Source organism: Phymastichus coffea, unplaced genomic scaffold (assembly GCF_024137745.1).
Source record: "Phymastichus coffea isolate CEN01 unplaced genomic scaffold, Cenicafe_Pcof_1.1 PCOF00003, whole genome shotgun sequence".
NCBI classification, from domain to species: Eukaryota; Metazoa; Arthropoda; class Insecta; order Hymenoptera; family Eulophidae; genus Phymastichus; species Phymastichus coffea.
The window spans coordinates 11895637-11909797 of NW_026706814.1; the positions used below are offsets into that span (position 1 = coordinate 11895637).

Sequence of the window (14161 nt, forward strand, 5' to 3'; positions counted from 1 at the left end):
AGCAATCCATTTGTTTAATCAATACTTGACTTGGTTGTGTTTATTAACTGCAGTTTTACAATTTCTCGTTTTTCTAATAAACTATAAACTATGAACAAATTAAATCTTACAAAAAATCTTTGAAACTCTAAAATGTTGAAGACGTTTGATATTAATAATTAATAAAAATACACAATGTTGAGTGGAACCGAAACCATTATTTGGTATTCAAATGCAAAATTTAAAGTAATGGATCTCCATGAAAGCCACTACGACGAAGTTATAACTCTTATAAAGGTTATTTTATCATAATAGGAAAATCATATACTAGTATTTATATGAAAGTATTTACAATATATAATTAATAAATTATCGCAAAAGGAAACTAAAAGTAGCTTACGTGTCTAGTTTGGCAATAGTGGAAACCTGAAGGTTAGAAGTATAATTATTCTAAACAATTGTACTTTTATCAATAATTTGAATTTTATAAGTGACCAGAAAAGTGTATCATAGAATTTATGCAAAAAGCACGAACATTAAATGAAGTTGCGTAATGGCGATAGCTTTGAAATGGCTGTAGTATACCGAACGTGTGAATTTATACTTTTATCAAATCAGGTTATTTATGTATTAGCATCATTTTTTTGCGGAGGAACCACTGTGTAAATCAAGCAAGTTATTAGATGACAGTGCATCGGTGGCTAGTTACTTAAATTTCATAAGGACATGGATGAAGGATACCTGTAGCTTAGTAGCCGTTAGTGCAAAATCTGGCCGCGTGATTGGAGTAGCCATAACACGAATCGATAGCTCAATTGAAAAAAGTGATACTTTCAATCGTGTACAGGTAATTTTGTTTAGCACTAGTCGTTGAAAAAGCTTATTTTTTTATAGATGTCAGTGCCATTGTTATTTAGAATATTATTGATTTGATCATTTTTGCTAAGCTTACAATCAAATTTAGGTATACGAAGGAGAACCTTTAAAAGCCATTATGCAATTAAAGAACTCATTAATCTCGCAAGCTGATGCCTATCAAACATTCGGACAGAATGCTTATCTTCGAATATATGTGCTGTCGATACATCCATCCTTTAAAATCAAAGGTGTTGACAGTGCTCTACTTAAGGCTTGCGGTTTGGTAGCTTCGAATATGCAGGTATTTAACCTAATCTCGATATAAATTTAACCAAGCCATACCTTCCATAAGATCTCGTTTTCATTGAAACAATTAATAAGAGCTTACTCGACAATGTCCTTCATGCCATGTGCTTCAAATTGTACATTTCGTTCCTTTTACATGAATATAACTTCAACCTCATGTGGATGTATGCATCTGAGCGAACTGAGCTTCCCCGCATTTGTATCTAACATTATTTTTCGATACAATATGTGTGCGATGAGATTTTCGGCATACTCCTCGAGCAAGTCCCCACGCACAGAGCATTGAAAAGAAACCGTTAATTAATTCATAACTAATATAATTATATCTTCTTTCTTAAATTTTATTGTAGTACTGTCAATATCAAATACCTCTGGAATACTGAGACGAGTTTTAATGGAATATTGGTCTAACAATTAATACGAATAATTATACGTACCGCCCATTCAACGGTGTTTAATATTATTCGAGTTATCGTTACTATTCTTTCACTGTATTATCGTACATATTTTATAGAATGGCAGTTAATTTGCAACTCGATCAATCATCAATTAGAGAAAGAAAATTAGCATTTTTACATTTATAAAATTCACATTTAATAACTGTTGGATTTCTGATCTTGTATAAAGTAGTCATTAAAAAGGTGAAATTATGAAACAGTGATTACAATTCTTAATATATATTGTAGATACCAGTTGTTGCTGGAATTTTCACTTCCAATGAGCATCAAAAATTGGCATATCACTGTGAATACTTATTAATTTCTGAAATATTTTATAGAAATTGGATAATTGATGAAAAAGTAGTCTTTGATAATACTGGCGACGAAAATGTTTCAGCGGCGTTTATGTTTCTGTCAGTACTGGATACTAAAATGAAAGAAAATAAAAATTGACAAATTAATGAAAAAAGTTGCAATAAGTTATATCATTCGTTCATTTACCAAATGATTGTAATAAAATTTACTAACAACCAACGCTGTTCAATAAAAATGATCACCACAAGTTGCAAAATCAATGTTTTCATATAACTATTTTATATTTTACATGTGTATATTACATGAATATATTTACAAACTTCTTCTCTGAAATTCGGATTTCGTTTTTAAGGAAACGTTAAATCACTTTTGGCTATTTTTAACAATTCTTATGCTTCAAGAGAATTGAATCGTATATTTACACATACGATCGCGCACATATACATTTATCATTAATCAACTGTGTGTGTGCGTGCATGTGTGTACGCGTGCACGAGTGTGTATGTTCATACGGGTGTACTTAAGATTGAAATACAATACTATAATTTCAATTTAAATATATTTTCATTTTCTTCTATTGAAACCACGATAAAAAAAGAGGTATCAGATTTTTCAAGTCCATTATATGGATTTAAATGAATTATCATTCATTATTTATAATTCCAGAATCATCTGAATTTTTTACAAATAATCTACATATAAATACAGTCACGGCTTATGAATTGTGATTGTATCATTAATTACGTAAAAACTATTAATAACATAGATTGACAAGATTTTTACCTAGAATCTAGAATATATATTTCTGAAGATTTTTAGTACGTTGAATCTGAATCCCAGGTTCAAATCTCTCAATTAGCTTTCGTTTTCGAGATATTCTAGCCTAAAAGTACAAAAACAGTGTTTTTTTTGCCTATTTTTGAGGTTATGGTTCACCAATTTTATTTTGTGCTTAAAAAACTATAAATGTTATCTTAAAGTAGAAACCATACTCTTAAAAATGCTGTTGAGTTTGCTCAAATATCTTCGATATCGCATTTTGAAAGTTTGGAAAAACGGGTATGTATTAAGATGTGAGGACAGATGTCTATATGATATCCAAGTATGTATTTAAAAATTAGAAATAGTTATAAATTTTATAAATTTGCCTTAGAAATAGTTATAAAAATTGTAACATACAAACCCCTAACCTCAAATCCACAAATCCCAAACTCATAAATTTCAAACCCGAAAACTCCAAGCTAAAATTTAAGAGAGTTTCAAGTTCAGAAATCGGAATAGAGCCGAATGGGTCAAGAATTGTGATGTGCAATCCATTCGTTTTTATTCCAATTTCTGAATTTGAAACTCCGTTAAATTTTAATTTGGGGTTTGTGGGTTTAGAAATTCTGGGTTTGAAGTTTGAGGGTTTGTATATTACAATTTTTATAATTTTTTCTAAGGTTTAGATATATATGGATATCATAGACATTTGTCCTGACATGACTTAATAAATACTCGTTTTTCCAAACTTTCAAAATGCGAAATCTAAACAAAAAAAAAGGTATTTAAGCAAACTCAACGGCATTTGAAAGAGCAAGACTTCTAAGATAAAATCTTTTAAGATAAAATGTATAGTTTTTAAGAAAAAAATAAAATTCGGTGTTACATAACCTCATAAATAGACAAAAAACACTGTTTTTACACTTTTAGGTTAGAACATATAAAAAATCAGAGCTAATCGAGAGATTTGGATCTCGGATTCGGATTCAACGTACCAAAGACCTTCGGAAATATATACTCTGTATGTGAAACTTTACTCATTTGAGCGACTTTAATGCTAGAAATTTTAATGTTAGAAAATTAATAATTAACCGAGGAAATTAAAAACTATCAATTTCTTCTTTTATTCAGGATCTTTATCGAGTCAATAAATTCAAATTATGTAAATTCTTAGATGCCGACGTTTCGGAGATTTTATTTACCTCGCTTCTCAAGGCTAAAAGCAACAATACAAACAAAATACCATCAATTTTTCAACTCTCACTATACAATAGTAATGTAAAAATTATATTTCTTATCATCAAAATTACATGTATATAATAATTCAATTAAGCAAGAAAGAATTGACATATAATCCTTTTCTTTCTTGGACAATGTCTTAAGTAGATTAATTGTTGTAAAATTAAATACAAATTAAAAACTATTCAAAACTCAAATATAACAAAATTATAATATAAGCAAATTCAATAAATCAAGAGTACACAACGCAAAACGCAAAGCACTGAAATAAAACTCACTGTATGTATGATTGAGGCATTGTCCATGAAAGAAGATGATTATTTGTCAATTTTTTCTCGCTTAGTTGAATAATATACATGTATTTTGATGGTGAGAAATGTAATTTTTATACTATTGTTGTATAGTGAGAGAAACGTCGGCATCTAAGAATTTACGTTGTTTGAATTCTGACTCGATGAAGATCCTGAATTAAAGGGGAAATTGAAAACTATCAATTTCCTCGATTATTAATTTTGTAGAATATATACTCTAGTTTCTGGATCAGGTCGATCTAATTTTATCGGTCTATGTAATAGATATCAAGTTCATGATCGTGACCAGGAATACATAAGTATACAGTGCCGCTCACGCACTTTTACCCCCCCACGGGCAAAATCAGTCTAACTTCAAAGTTTTATATCTCTGGTAGAAATTAACGTACAGAGACGCGCGTGGGTGCGTTTGAAAGGTCTTTCGGAGAGCTTTTAAATGATATGACTCACGGTTGCCATCGATTGTTTTTTTAAATTTTGCAACAATTATTCAAAATTGAAAATTCTGAAATTTTTTTATTATTTTTGACAATTAGCCAATTTTGGAAAAAAAATCGTACGAAAATTTGAAGTACACCATTTTTTAGCTATTACCAAGCCCTATCTGAATCACTCATCAAAAATTTATTTTCGTCAAATATGACGCGCCCACGGGCATTTTTTCCTGGAAGTGACAGTTTTTTTCAACATTTTTTATCTCCGTCAAATTGTAATAATCGAAAAAAATTTATAGGAGAAAAAATGTTTGTTGTTTTACGTAGAATACTGCAATAATTTTTTTTTTGGTTTTTCGAATAATTTTTTTTTTCGGTTTAAATTATTTTTCAAGGTCGAAAAAAAAAAGATTTTTTTTTTATGTAATTTACGATACTTGTTATGTAGTATTATTGAATGGGTGGAAAAAAATTTTTTTTTGTGGTTTCTCATCTTTTTAGCGTACCGACTGTGAGAAAAAAAAATTGAAAAAAACCGAAAAAAAAAATTTTTCGAAAAACCAAAAAAATAATTATTGCAGTATTCTACGTGAAAAAACAAACATTTTTTCTCCTATAAATTTTTTTCGATTATTACAATTTGACGGAGATAAAAAATGTTGAAAAAAACTGTCACTTCCAGGAAAAAATGCCCGTGCGCGCGTCATATTTGACGAAAATAAATTTTTGATGAGTGATTCAGATAGGGCTTGGTAATAGCTAAAAAATGGTGTACTTCAAATTTTCGTACGATTTTTTTTCCAAAATTGGCTAATTGTCAAAAATAATAAAAAAATTTCAGAATTTTCAATTTTGCATAATTGTTGCAAAATTTAAAAAAACAATCGATGGCAACCGTGAGTCATATCATTTGAAAGCTCTCCGAAAGACCTTTCAAACGCACCCACGCGCGTCTCTGTACGTTAATTTCTACCAGAGATATAAAACTTTGAAGTTAGACTGATTTTGCCCGTGGGGGGGTAAAAGTGCGTGAGCGGCACTGTATCCATTTACATAATAGAGTTTTTTCAAATTAATCAAAAATCAAGCGTTATTGAGAAATTCCGAAAAGAAAAAAATGTGCATACTGTTTCAATATGCTGGTATTCCATTATTTTAACGAATGCCATACTGTGACGAGTTTTCTAGGATTTTGTAAAGTAGAGAACCAATGAAGTCGTTCTGTTACACCACGAACGCCTTTTCCAAAAGCAACTTTACCCAAACAAATATCTTTTGGTTTTTGAAATGAACTAATTGAATCTTCACTATCACTTGGTACTTCGTTCATCATGGCTGAACTTTTATCTTCTTGGGTAAGCTGAAAAAAGTAAGCAAAAATTCACATAGCACTTATTATTAAACACGTTCGATGAAAATTAATTTCATTATTAAAATAAATGTTTTACTTTGCTGCATAAAATAACTAGAAATTGTATACTATCGATTTGATGAATAGGTAAATCAAAGGTTAGTGTTTCATTAAATTCAATATTTTGTATACCAGTTATACATTTCGTTTTTTTCTTTTTCATCCTTCTGCCAGTTTTACCGTTTAACATTAATATCCTTACATATGGATCTGTAATCAGATATAGTTGTTACCTGTAATATTCTATAAAATGTGTCATAGAAATTTGATATTAAATTGAATAATGTATGATTAATGTTCTCTAATTAGCTTTTGTCTAATGAATTTATGTAAACAAGAATATGTTACGCATGAAGGCTTCTTCTAATTGATAAAAATATATATTTATAAATTTCTTTTTTCAACTTTGTTACAGAAAACTAAGGCTACTTTTAGAATTTTATTCTTCATTGATTATAATTTTTTATATGCTCACTGTACTTACTAAATTCGTGTATATTAGGAATAGTAGGCATGAACTTGACATTACGTAGTTTCATAACGTTTATTGTTAAGCGTTGTGCTGTCGGTAGATAACTCATACCAAGTAATATGCTTCCGTATTCCTAAAAATAAATAACATGTGTAATTAGAGCTATAATTATTCTTATCATTATTTCGTTATCAGCAATGTCAATAATTGATTATCCGTAACAATTAACATGTGCATAAATATTTATAAAAAAACCTCTTTAGACTGTTTCATGTGAAAGTTGAATAGATGCGTTTCAGGACTGAAATATATCTTTTTCATATCTTTCAATAGTACTTGTAACTCGCATAACTTTGTATGATTTGCATAACGGTCGTGATCATGAACCTCAAAATTCAAAATCCATTCCTGAAAAATATTATTTGGTATAAGAAAGCTAACGAAGATTAGTCTTGTGTGAGTTTAACGAAATTTAAAAAGTTTTATAACGGTACATTGTGTAACAAAAACGTAAAATGAGTAATTTGTGACCTAAGGTATTACAGTATGAATTAACCCATTAACGTTTAGCCCGACACATTTTGTACACCTCTCTTTCAGCGCTTACAGCTATTGCATTTTGAGGCGATAAAAATCACAATAGGTGTATTCTTGTAGTTTGCAGTATGTTGTTTTTGGTGATACGATTCAAATTATTAAAGAACTTCACATTTGTGCTGAAAAATGTTGTTCAAAATAAAAACATCACTATTGTCGAAGATAATTTTTCTTTTAAATCGAGGTTTCAAATATTTATTGGCTTGGAATCAACTTCGAAGCAGTCTACATTGCGGATGCAATGTCTGAATTTAAAGAATATGAGGTCTCGAAGTCAGTTTGACCAATTCGACATTTCAAAATGGCACTCGAAGCGCAAAATTTTTATCGTAATATTTTTGAATTTTTGTCTCGAAAACTAAGCACTTTACCAAAAAATTTCTTAAAAGCAAGATTGCTTAGAATTGATGAAAAAATACACCTGAATTTATTTTGAAAAGTTAGTATCAACTTTTGATTTTGCAAATTGCAAAAATCCCTCGAATTGTTTTAAAAAAAATTAAGATATACTCCTTGACCGATTATAATCACTTTTTGTTCTTAGTAATTTTTTCGCAAAGTGCTTTGTTTCCGACGAAAAAATTCTATATAATCACTTTTTATTTGCCCGATTATAAGATTTTGGATTTTTTTTCATGGAAACAAAGCATTGCATGAAAAAATTACCAAGTACAAAAAGTGTTTAAAATAGACCTTGGAGTATGCATACATTTTTTTTTTGAAACGATTCGAAAGATTTTTAGCAATTTATAAAAAATTGACAATTTGTAAAATCAAAAAAGTTGATCGTAACTTCTAGAAAAATTCAGGTATATTCTTTGATCAATTTTAAGCAATTTTTGTTTACGAAATTTTTTGGTAAAGTGCTTCGTATCTGAGAAAGAAATTCATGAATGTTTCGGAAAAAATTTTGCACTTCGGATGCCATTTTGAAATGTCTTATTGGTCAAATTGACTTCGACACCTCATATCCTTTAGATTCCAATATCGCGTCCATGATCTAGACCAGTTCAAAGTTCATTAGTCTTTGAAAACGCAATTTAAAAAAAAAATTATCTTTTATAATAGTTTTTGGTTTAAACAATATTTTTCATCACAAAAATAAAGTTCTTTGATAATTTGAATAGTACCACCATAAAGAGTACACTTCAAACTATAAAAATATACCTATTGCGAGTTTTTTCGCCTCGAAATGCAACAATTATGAACGCTGGACAAGAGGTGTACAATATGTGTCTAGTTAGGCGTTAACTCATTAATGGGTCAATACGAGCTTGCGAACCGAGGACGAGTACAACAGCCACTCAATTATGGTAATCTCACTCACGATCACAGAAAAGCCCATTTATACAAATAGTAAATAATGTTATTGTGAATAAAAATATAATAACAATATTGCCATGATTATTATTAAATTTATTTGGCTCTTATTTGGCAAAAACAAGCTCGAAATATTTGAAGATTCAAATAATTGTGAGCCAAAAGTTTATTAGAATAACATACTGCCGAATAAAATGAAATGTAGTCTTCTAAAAACTATTGTTGAAGTGTATTCAGTATAATACATAATACGAGTAGACAATTCAAATCGAAAATACTTGTTTATTATACGTATGTCGTTTAGAAATTAATGACATTTAAGGATATATATAAAACCACATGTCTATTTTTCATGTTATTACATATTATCAATAAAAATACTCGAGCTGAAATTAGCTACTATCGAACATATAGTATTGGTATTGAAATATAAATTCAATGTCATAAATTCAATCCACCATATTTCAATACCAATACTATATATTCGATAGTAGCTAAATTCAGTTTGTGTATTTTTGAAATGATACCAAAATTCACATTGTATATTAAATCATAGCCCGTGAAGATGGGAATGAATTAGATTCCCGAAACGTCGGTGATAAAATTATGACATAAAATCGTGCTCGAAAGGATTTGTAGTGGGTTGATTTTTTAAAATAATTATAACTTACGAATAATTTCTCTTGATTGGAATTAATAGAAGTAGCGAAAAAGTAAAAATATTTATTGAATGATAATGATAAAACTAAATGTTAAAAACTGGCCAGTTTAATTTACGTGCCAATGGTTTTACTATACAATAAAAGTAAACGAACTGGTTTAGTTAGTACTGGATTCCGAATGTTCGATTCCATTTAAATTCAAATTAAAATTTTTAGAACTTTTAAAATAGAAGATTGTTTAATGAAAGCTAGTATAATCTGTAATTTGCTCGCAAAATACGTCTTTGTCGATGATATAAAATGTCATTTAGAATGGTAAGTGAGGCGAGGTGAAATTAATATCTATAGCTCATTACAATACCTTAATTTCTTGAGTAGATATGCCTGATATTACAAACGATTCTTTAAATATTGGATTAGCTGTTTGCTTAACACTTTTAGTAGTGAAACTGTACATTTCTCGCTTCTTTTTATGTGTCCAAGACTGTTTAGTTATGTTTAATTTTACGTATGGATCTAATGTACAGTTATACTGTTTTGGAGGTAGCCCAGATACTGCCTTCAAATGTTTCAAAATAGCCCAATTACACAAATATTTTTGCAAGTATTTAATACTGTTTAACGATTTTTATACTATACCTCAATTCCAATTACTAATTTCGATGACGTAACTCCTTCACAATAAGGCAAAAATCTGAGACTCAAAGTTAGTTCGGTAGGAAAAGGTTTTTCTTTGCCTTTTTTTCCTCCAGAAGGATTTACAAGATTCTTGAATATATTTAAGTGATAAAAATAATTGTTATTAAAAACGGTGAATTATTAAATAAATAATAGTAGAATCATGGATTAGATTTGAAACTTACCACAACGGATGAAGTATCTATTGATTCAAATTGGCTGTTAACTGAATTTATTGAATCTCTTGGTGATATTGAATGTTCGTGGATCGTTCCTAATTGTGAAATAAATTGCTATTTTAGTTAACCAATGAAGATTTTTAATTCTACTTCTTTAATTCTATCTCTTTCTTTTAATTAATTATCCAGTGTTTCCCTCTTAATCACATTTTTATTTCATTGAAAACGTGAGTATAAACATTAATTTTTTTAATTTCATAAATAGGCACTTACCATTATTTGTATCATACAAACTACCTAAACGCCATGATCTGTAGCTTGTATAATTATTTTTTACGTCATCGATAGCTTTATTTTTATTTAGCGTTGGCGCTCTTTTTGATTTTTCTAAAATAAAAATTTTATATCCATATTAATGTTTACATCTTACTTGCAATTGTAATACATGAAATCGTGAATGATTTATTCGCCAATTATTTTTAACGTTGAAATAAAATGAATAACTAGATCGAGAGTTTTATACATCTTTTATTTCCTATTATTTCTCGAATTAACGAATTCCACACGTTTTTATTTTTCAGAAAAGTACTTGTGGCTTTCCAAAACAACTGGAATCATATTTTCAAGATATATTTAATAAATTTCGTTGAGTAAAAAATTTTTCGATCACGGACTTATCCGTTTGTGCATACCGCTGTATCTTGAAGGGTTTAAACAACTCAACGCTATAAGGCTAAGTCTGCCTGTAAGAATATTCTTTAAGGATTTCAAAATTATCGTTAATTTCACGTTTAAAAACAAAGACTTATGAATTTTTTCCAGGAAACCACAGGTATAAATATGGATGATTTTTAGTAAAAACTGTAAATTCGAATGTAACTATACGAAGTGTTGAGCAAATAATTAAAAACTTATACCGTTATAAAAAAAGAATTATTTAATCTTTAAAATATCTAAACATGTAGAAGTAGTATATTATAGGCCTATAGTTTCTTACTTCTTGGCCTTACACATTCATATCCAATGCATCCTGGAGTGACAAAGCACGCGATCACCAATATCGCTATTATTACTACTATGGAAATAATGCCATATATTATTATTTGGCCCATGGGGCCAAAGAGTTTGTCGTTCACCATTCACTAGAATAAAATGTTGATTTTGTTAATGTTGAACAAAGATGAATATTATAAAAATTGTTAGCATAACATTTGAAACACCACTTAATATCTATGAAAAATATTACATTTTATAAATACATCTGTAACCTCAGCTGATTTTGTTATGATCTATTTTTCTAGCTTAACGCAAATAGAATTGGTGGTAACACAGATTATTCAGAAAAAAATTTAAAATCTGGTTTTGCATTAGAAAAAGAAAACTGAAAAATTACATTTAAACTTGGAACAAAGTTGTATTAAAAGTAGTTTTATTCATGAAAATATCAGTAAGATGCCAATTTATGCCATCGGTATACACACGAACGTGAACCGATAATGTTTTATCATACTTCGTACGTTTCCGCCCGTTTCACAAACTGTTTCACGAGGCCGTAAACCTATATGAGCTTTTCTCATATGTCGCTCTTGTGTCACTAAAACCAAGAATTTTACATGATTCAATATGTTAGCTTTACAGTTGAAGTTTTTTCCCTTCACTTGAAAATTTATTATTTTGGTTATTGATCTTTTATTGAAAAAACTGTGCATGTATTTCCAGAAGTGCTATGTTTTATTTATAAAGAAAGTAAGTATACTTATGCTAGCATAATTTTTGGAATTCTATACTTTTCAAAAACTATAATTAATAAATGAATGAAAATTCTAATTATTTTATTAAATCTATTCGAAAAAACTTTTTTTAACATGATTCCAATTCTTGCACTATTCAAAGTCGTAGATAACAGAAAAAAGCTTATAGAGCATTGAAAGTTTTTAGAATCTAATACTGCATATACAATGTTATACGCAAAAGAAACAATTGAACAAAAGATTGTTAGAAGCAGAAAAGTATGACACGGTGATTGAAAATATACTCACTCGACTACGTGGAAATCTTACTGATGAAAAATAACTTCCGTAAGGAAGCAATGAGCATCGTCCGTTACGCGAGCACAATCACTTTGCACGAATGTCCAGTAGATGTTATTGTTGGAATCTAGAATTTGCCAATTATTTCGTGTGTTTTGTACACAGCGGCTAGCCAACTCAAGATTTTTAAAGCTAAATTAAAAAAAGAGGTATTACGCCACGCGTCTACATTTATGTTCACGCTTTGAAATGCAAATGACTATGAAGCAAAGAGCGCAAGGTGCAGTCTCGCGTATGTTTAGTTTCCTGTCGCCGCACGTGATCCGTATTACTGCGATGGAGGTGGAACGAATACTAAAGCTGAAACTACAGCGACGCTAAGACGCAAAGACGTTCGACGTCGTCGTCGCCACCTACACATGTTGCGCTTTACAATGTTTAATGCAATTATAACGCGAATGGTACAAGAATAAGTGCACGGCAGCTTCTGCATACATCGGTTGTTTTTAGCATTATTCATTCCTTTCCATGAAAGCTTTTAACGGCATGTGTTTCAATCATGCGCGCTACAGATTCTGCTAAAATACATTTCTTTTTTAATTTTCTTCGGTATACTTATTGACAATACAATTTAGAAAGCCTTATCAATGTTCATTACGCTTGCTATGTTATGTTTGCTTATTTTTCATTGTATAAAATACATCTTTTTTTGTTATCTTTCAACGTTTATTTCATTCATTTATGAATGAAAATATGTTATTTAACTGAAAGTAAAAATAACAATATTATTTAATTAGCGAAGGTCTGTTAAATTTACGTACTGACGTAGGTGATATTATTTGCTGTGATAAACAAAGCTTAACTTATCTGTTATTTTTCCGGTTTGTTAATATTTTGTTAAGGTCCGAATCTACGTAAGGCAGGTACAGGTAAATTTATATTAATAAGATAATTAAAACATAATTGATGGTTAACTGTAATTGTATTGTTTCTTACGATATTTTAAATATAATTATTGGTTAAAACATAATTATGAATAGTCAATTGTTAGAAAACAGAAAAATCAACTTATCATTATGCACACTATAGATCAACTTATAGTAGAGAAAAGCATCAAATCAATTTTATACAGGCGAAGATAGATTTATCGTATTTATTGATGAGTAAGATATCACAGTAAAGCAGAGAATCTTCCAAAATAAAATGTGTACAGTCGAGTAAATAATTCGAGCGTAAATTAGTTTGTGATTAAAAAAAAGTTGATTCTTAGGATGATTCGTTAAAAGTAAATTTCGCAACTATTAAATCTGAAACAAATGTCATAAAACTACTCATCGGGCCCGTGGTTATCAAAATCAAGACGATTCAAAATACTTCATGTTTATGGCATGTTTGTAGGATTATTAATTCATTATTATCAATTTTAACAAGACTATCGATATTTTTAAATTTAATATATAATCATACATTTCTTTTCTTTGTTTTTCTTGCATCTAAGAAAAACATTTTTACATTAATATACTTATAAATGATAATAATGAATTATCTTGAAATAGAATTGCATAAAGAGTATATATCATTATACCTTAATACCAATCACATATTACCAACGTTTGGTGTATTAATTGTATTAATTTAATGTAGTTAGATTTCAAATTCATATCAGGGTCTTCTGTTAATATTGACAAATAAAATAAATTCAGTCAGTCGGGGTACAAATTTTCATACAATTATAAATTTGAATGATGTAAATTACTAAAACATAAATTTTGATAGACGTAATTTAAAAAAACCTGCGATTATCAAAAACAAACATGTTTTGTTACTCGAATAATAAAAGTAAAATAACAAATTAGAAATCAGATGTTAATTTTTCTAGCCACGAACCTGTCGAGTAGTTTTATAACATTTATTTCAGACTTAGTAGTTGCGATAAAATTCATTTTAGACGAATCATCTATAAGAATAGACAACTAATTTAGGTTTGAATTATTTACTTATTGATACAAAATTTATTTCAAAGTATTCTTTGCTTCACTGCAATATCCTACTCATCATTAAATGCGATCAATCTAATTGCCTCTATGAAATTAATTTCACGAATTTCTCTAGCTTACTGCAGGTTTAACTTACATGGATTTTTAATATCATATGTCGTGCTAGATGTA

The 14161-nt window shown here is 29.1% G+C and overlaps 2 protein-coding genes across 3 annotated transcripts; one reads left to right on the forward strand and one right to left on the reverse strand.

The window, feature by feature from the left end:
- The first annotated feature begins 21 nt into the window (after positions 1 to 21).
- LOC131665910 (uncharacterized) lies at positions 22 to 2036 on the forward strand. The gene is made up of 4 exons (XM_058938159.1): positions 22 to 276; positions 614 to 826; positions 944 to 1138; positions 1830 to 2036. Exons 1-4 carry the CDS (start codon positions 175 to 177, stop codon positions 2034 to 2036), a joined length of 717 nt encoding a protein of 238 aa, XP_058794142.1. The 5' UTR covers positions 22 to 174.
- Positions 858 to 12315, reverse strand: LOC131663865 (synaptotagmin-2-like). 2 transcript variants are annotated; one of them, XR_009301884.1, is made up of 12 exons: positions 12003 to 12315; positions 10961 to 11105; positions 10237 to 10350; positions 9970 to 10058; positions 9746 to 9874; positions 9468 to 9665; positions 6783 to 6935; positions 6540 to 6660; positions 6093 to 6265; positions 5772 to 6004; positions 1226 to 2010; positions 1058 to 1147 (listed from the first exon to the last, which is right to left on the reverse strand). XR_009301884.1 is itself a non-coding variant. In XM_058934586.1 (11 exons), exons 2-10 carry the CDS (start codon positions 11100 to 11102, stop codon positions 5795 to 5797), a joined length of 1329 nt encoding a protein of 442 aa, XP_058790569.1. In that variant the 5' UTR covers positions 11103 to 11105; positions 12003 to 12315; the 3' UTR covers positions 858 to 2010; positions 5772 to 5794. The 2 variants fall into 2 exon arrangements, 1 of the variants encoding a protein (XP_058790569.1); XM_058934586.1 differs by having other exon boundaries at positions 858 to 2010.
- Between the last annotated feature and the right edge of the window lie 1846 nt (positions 12316 to 14161).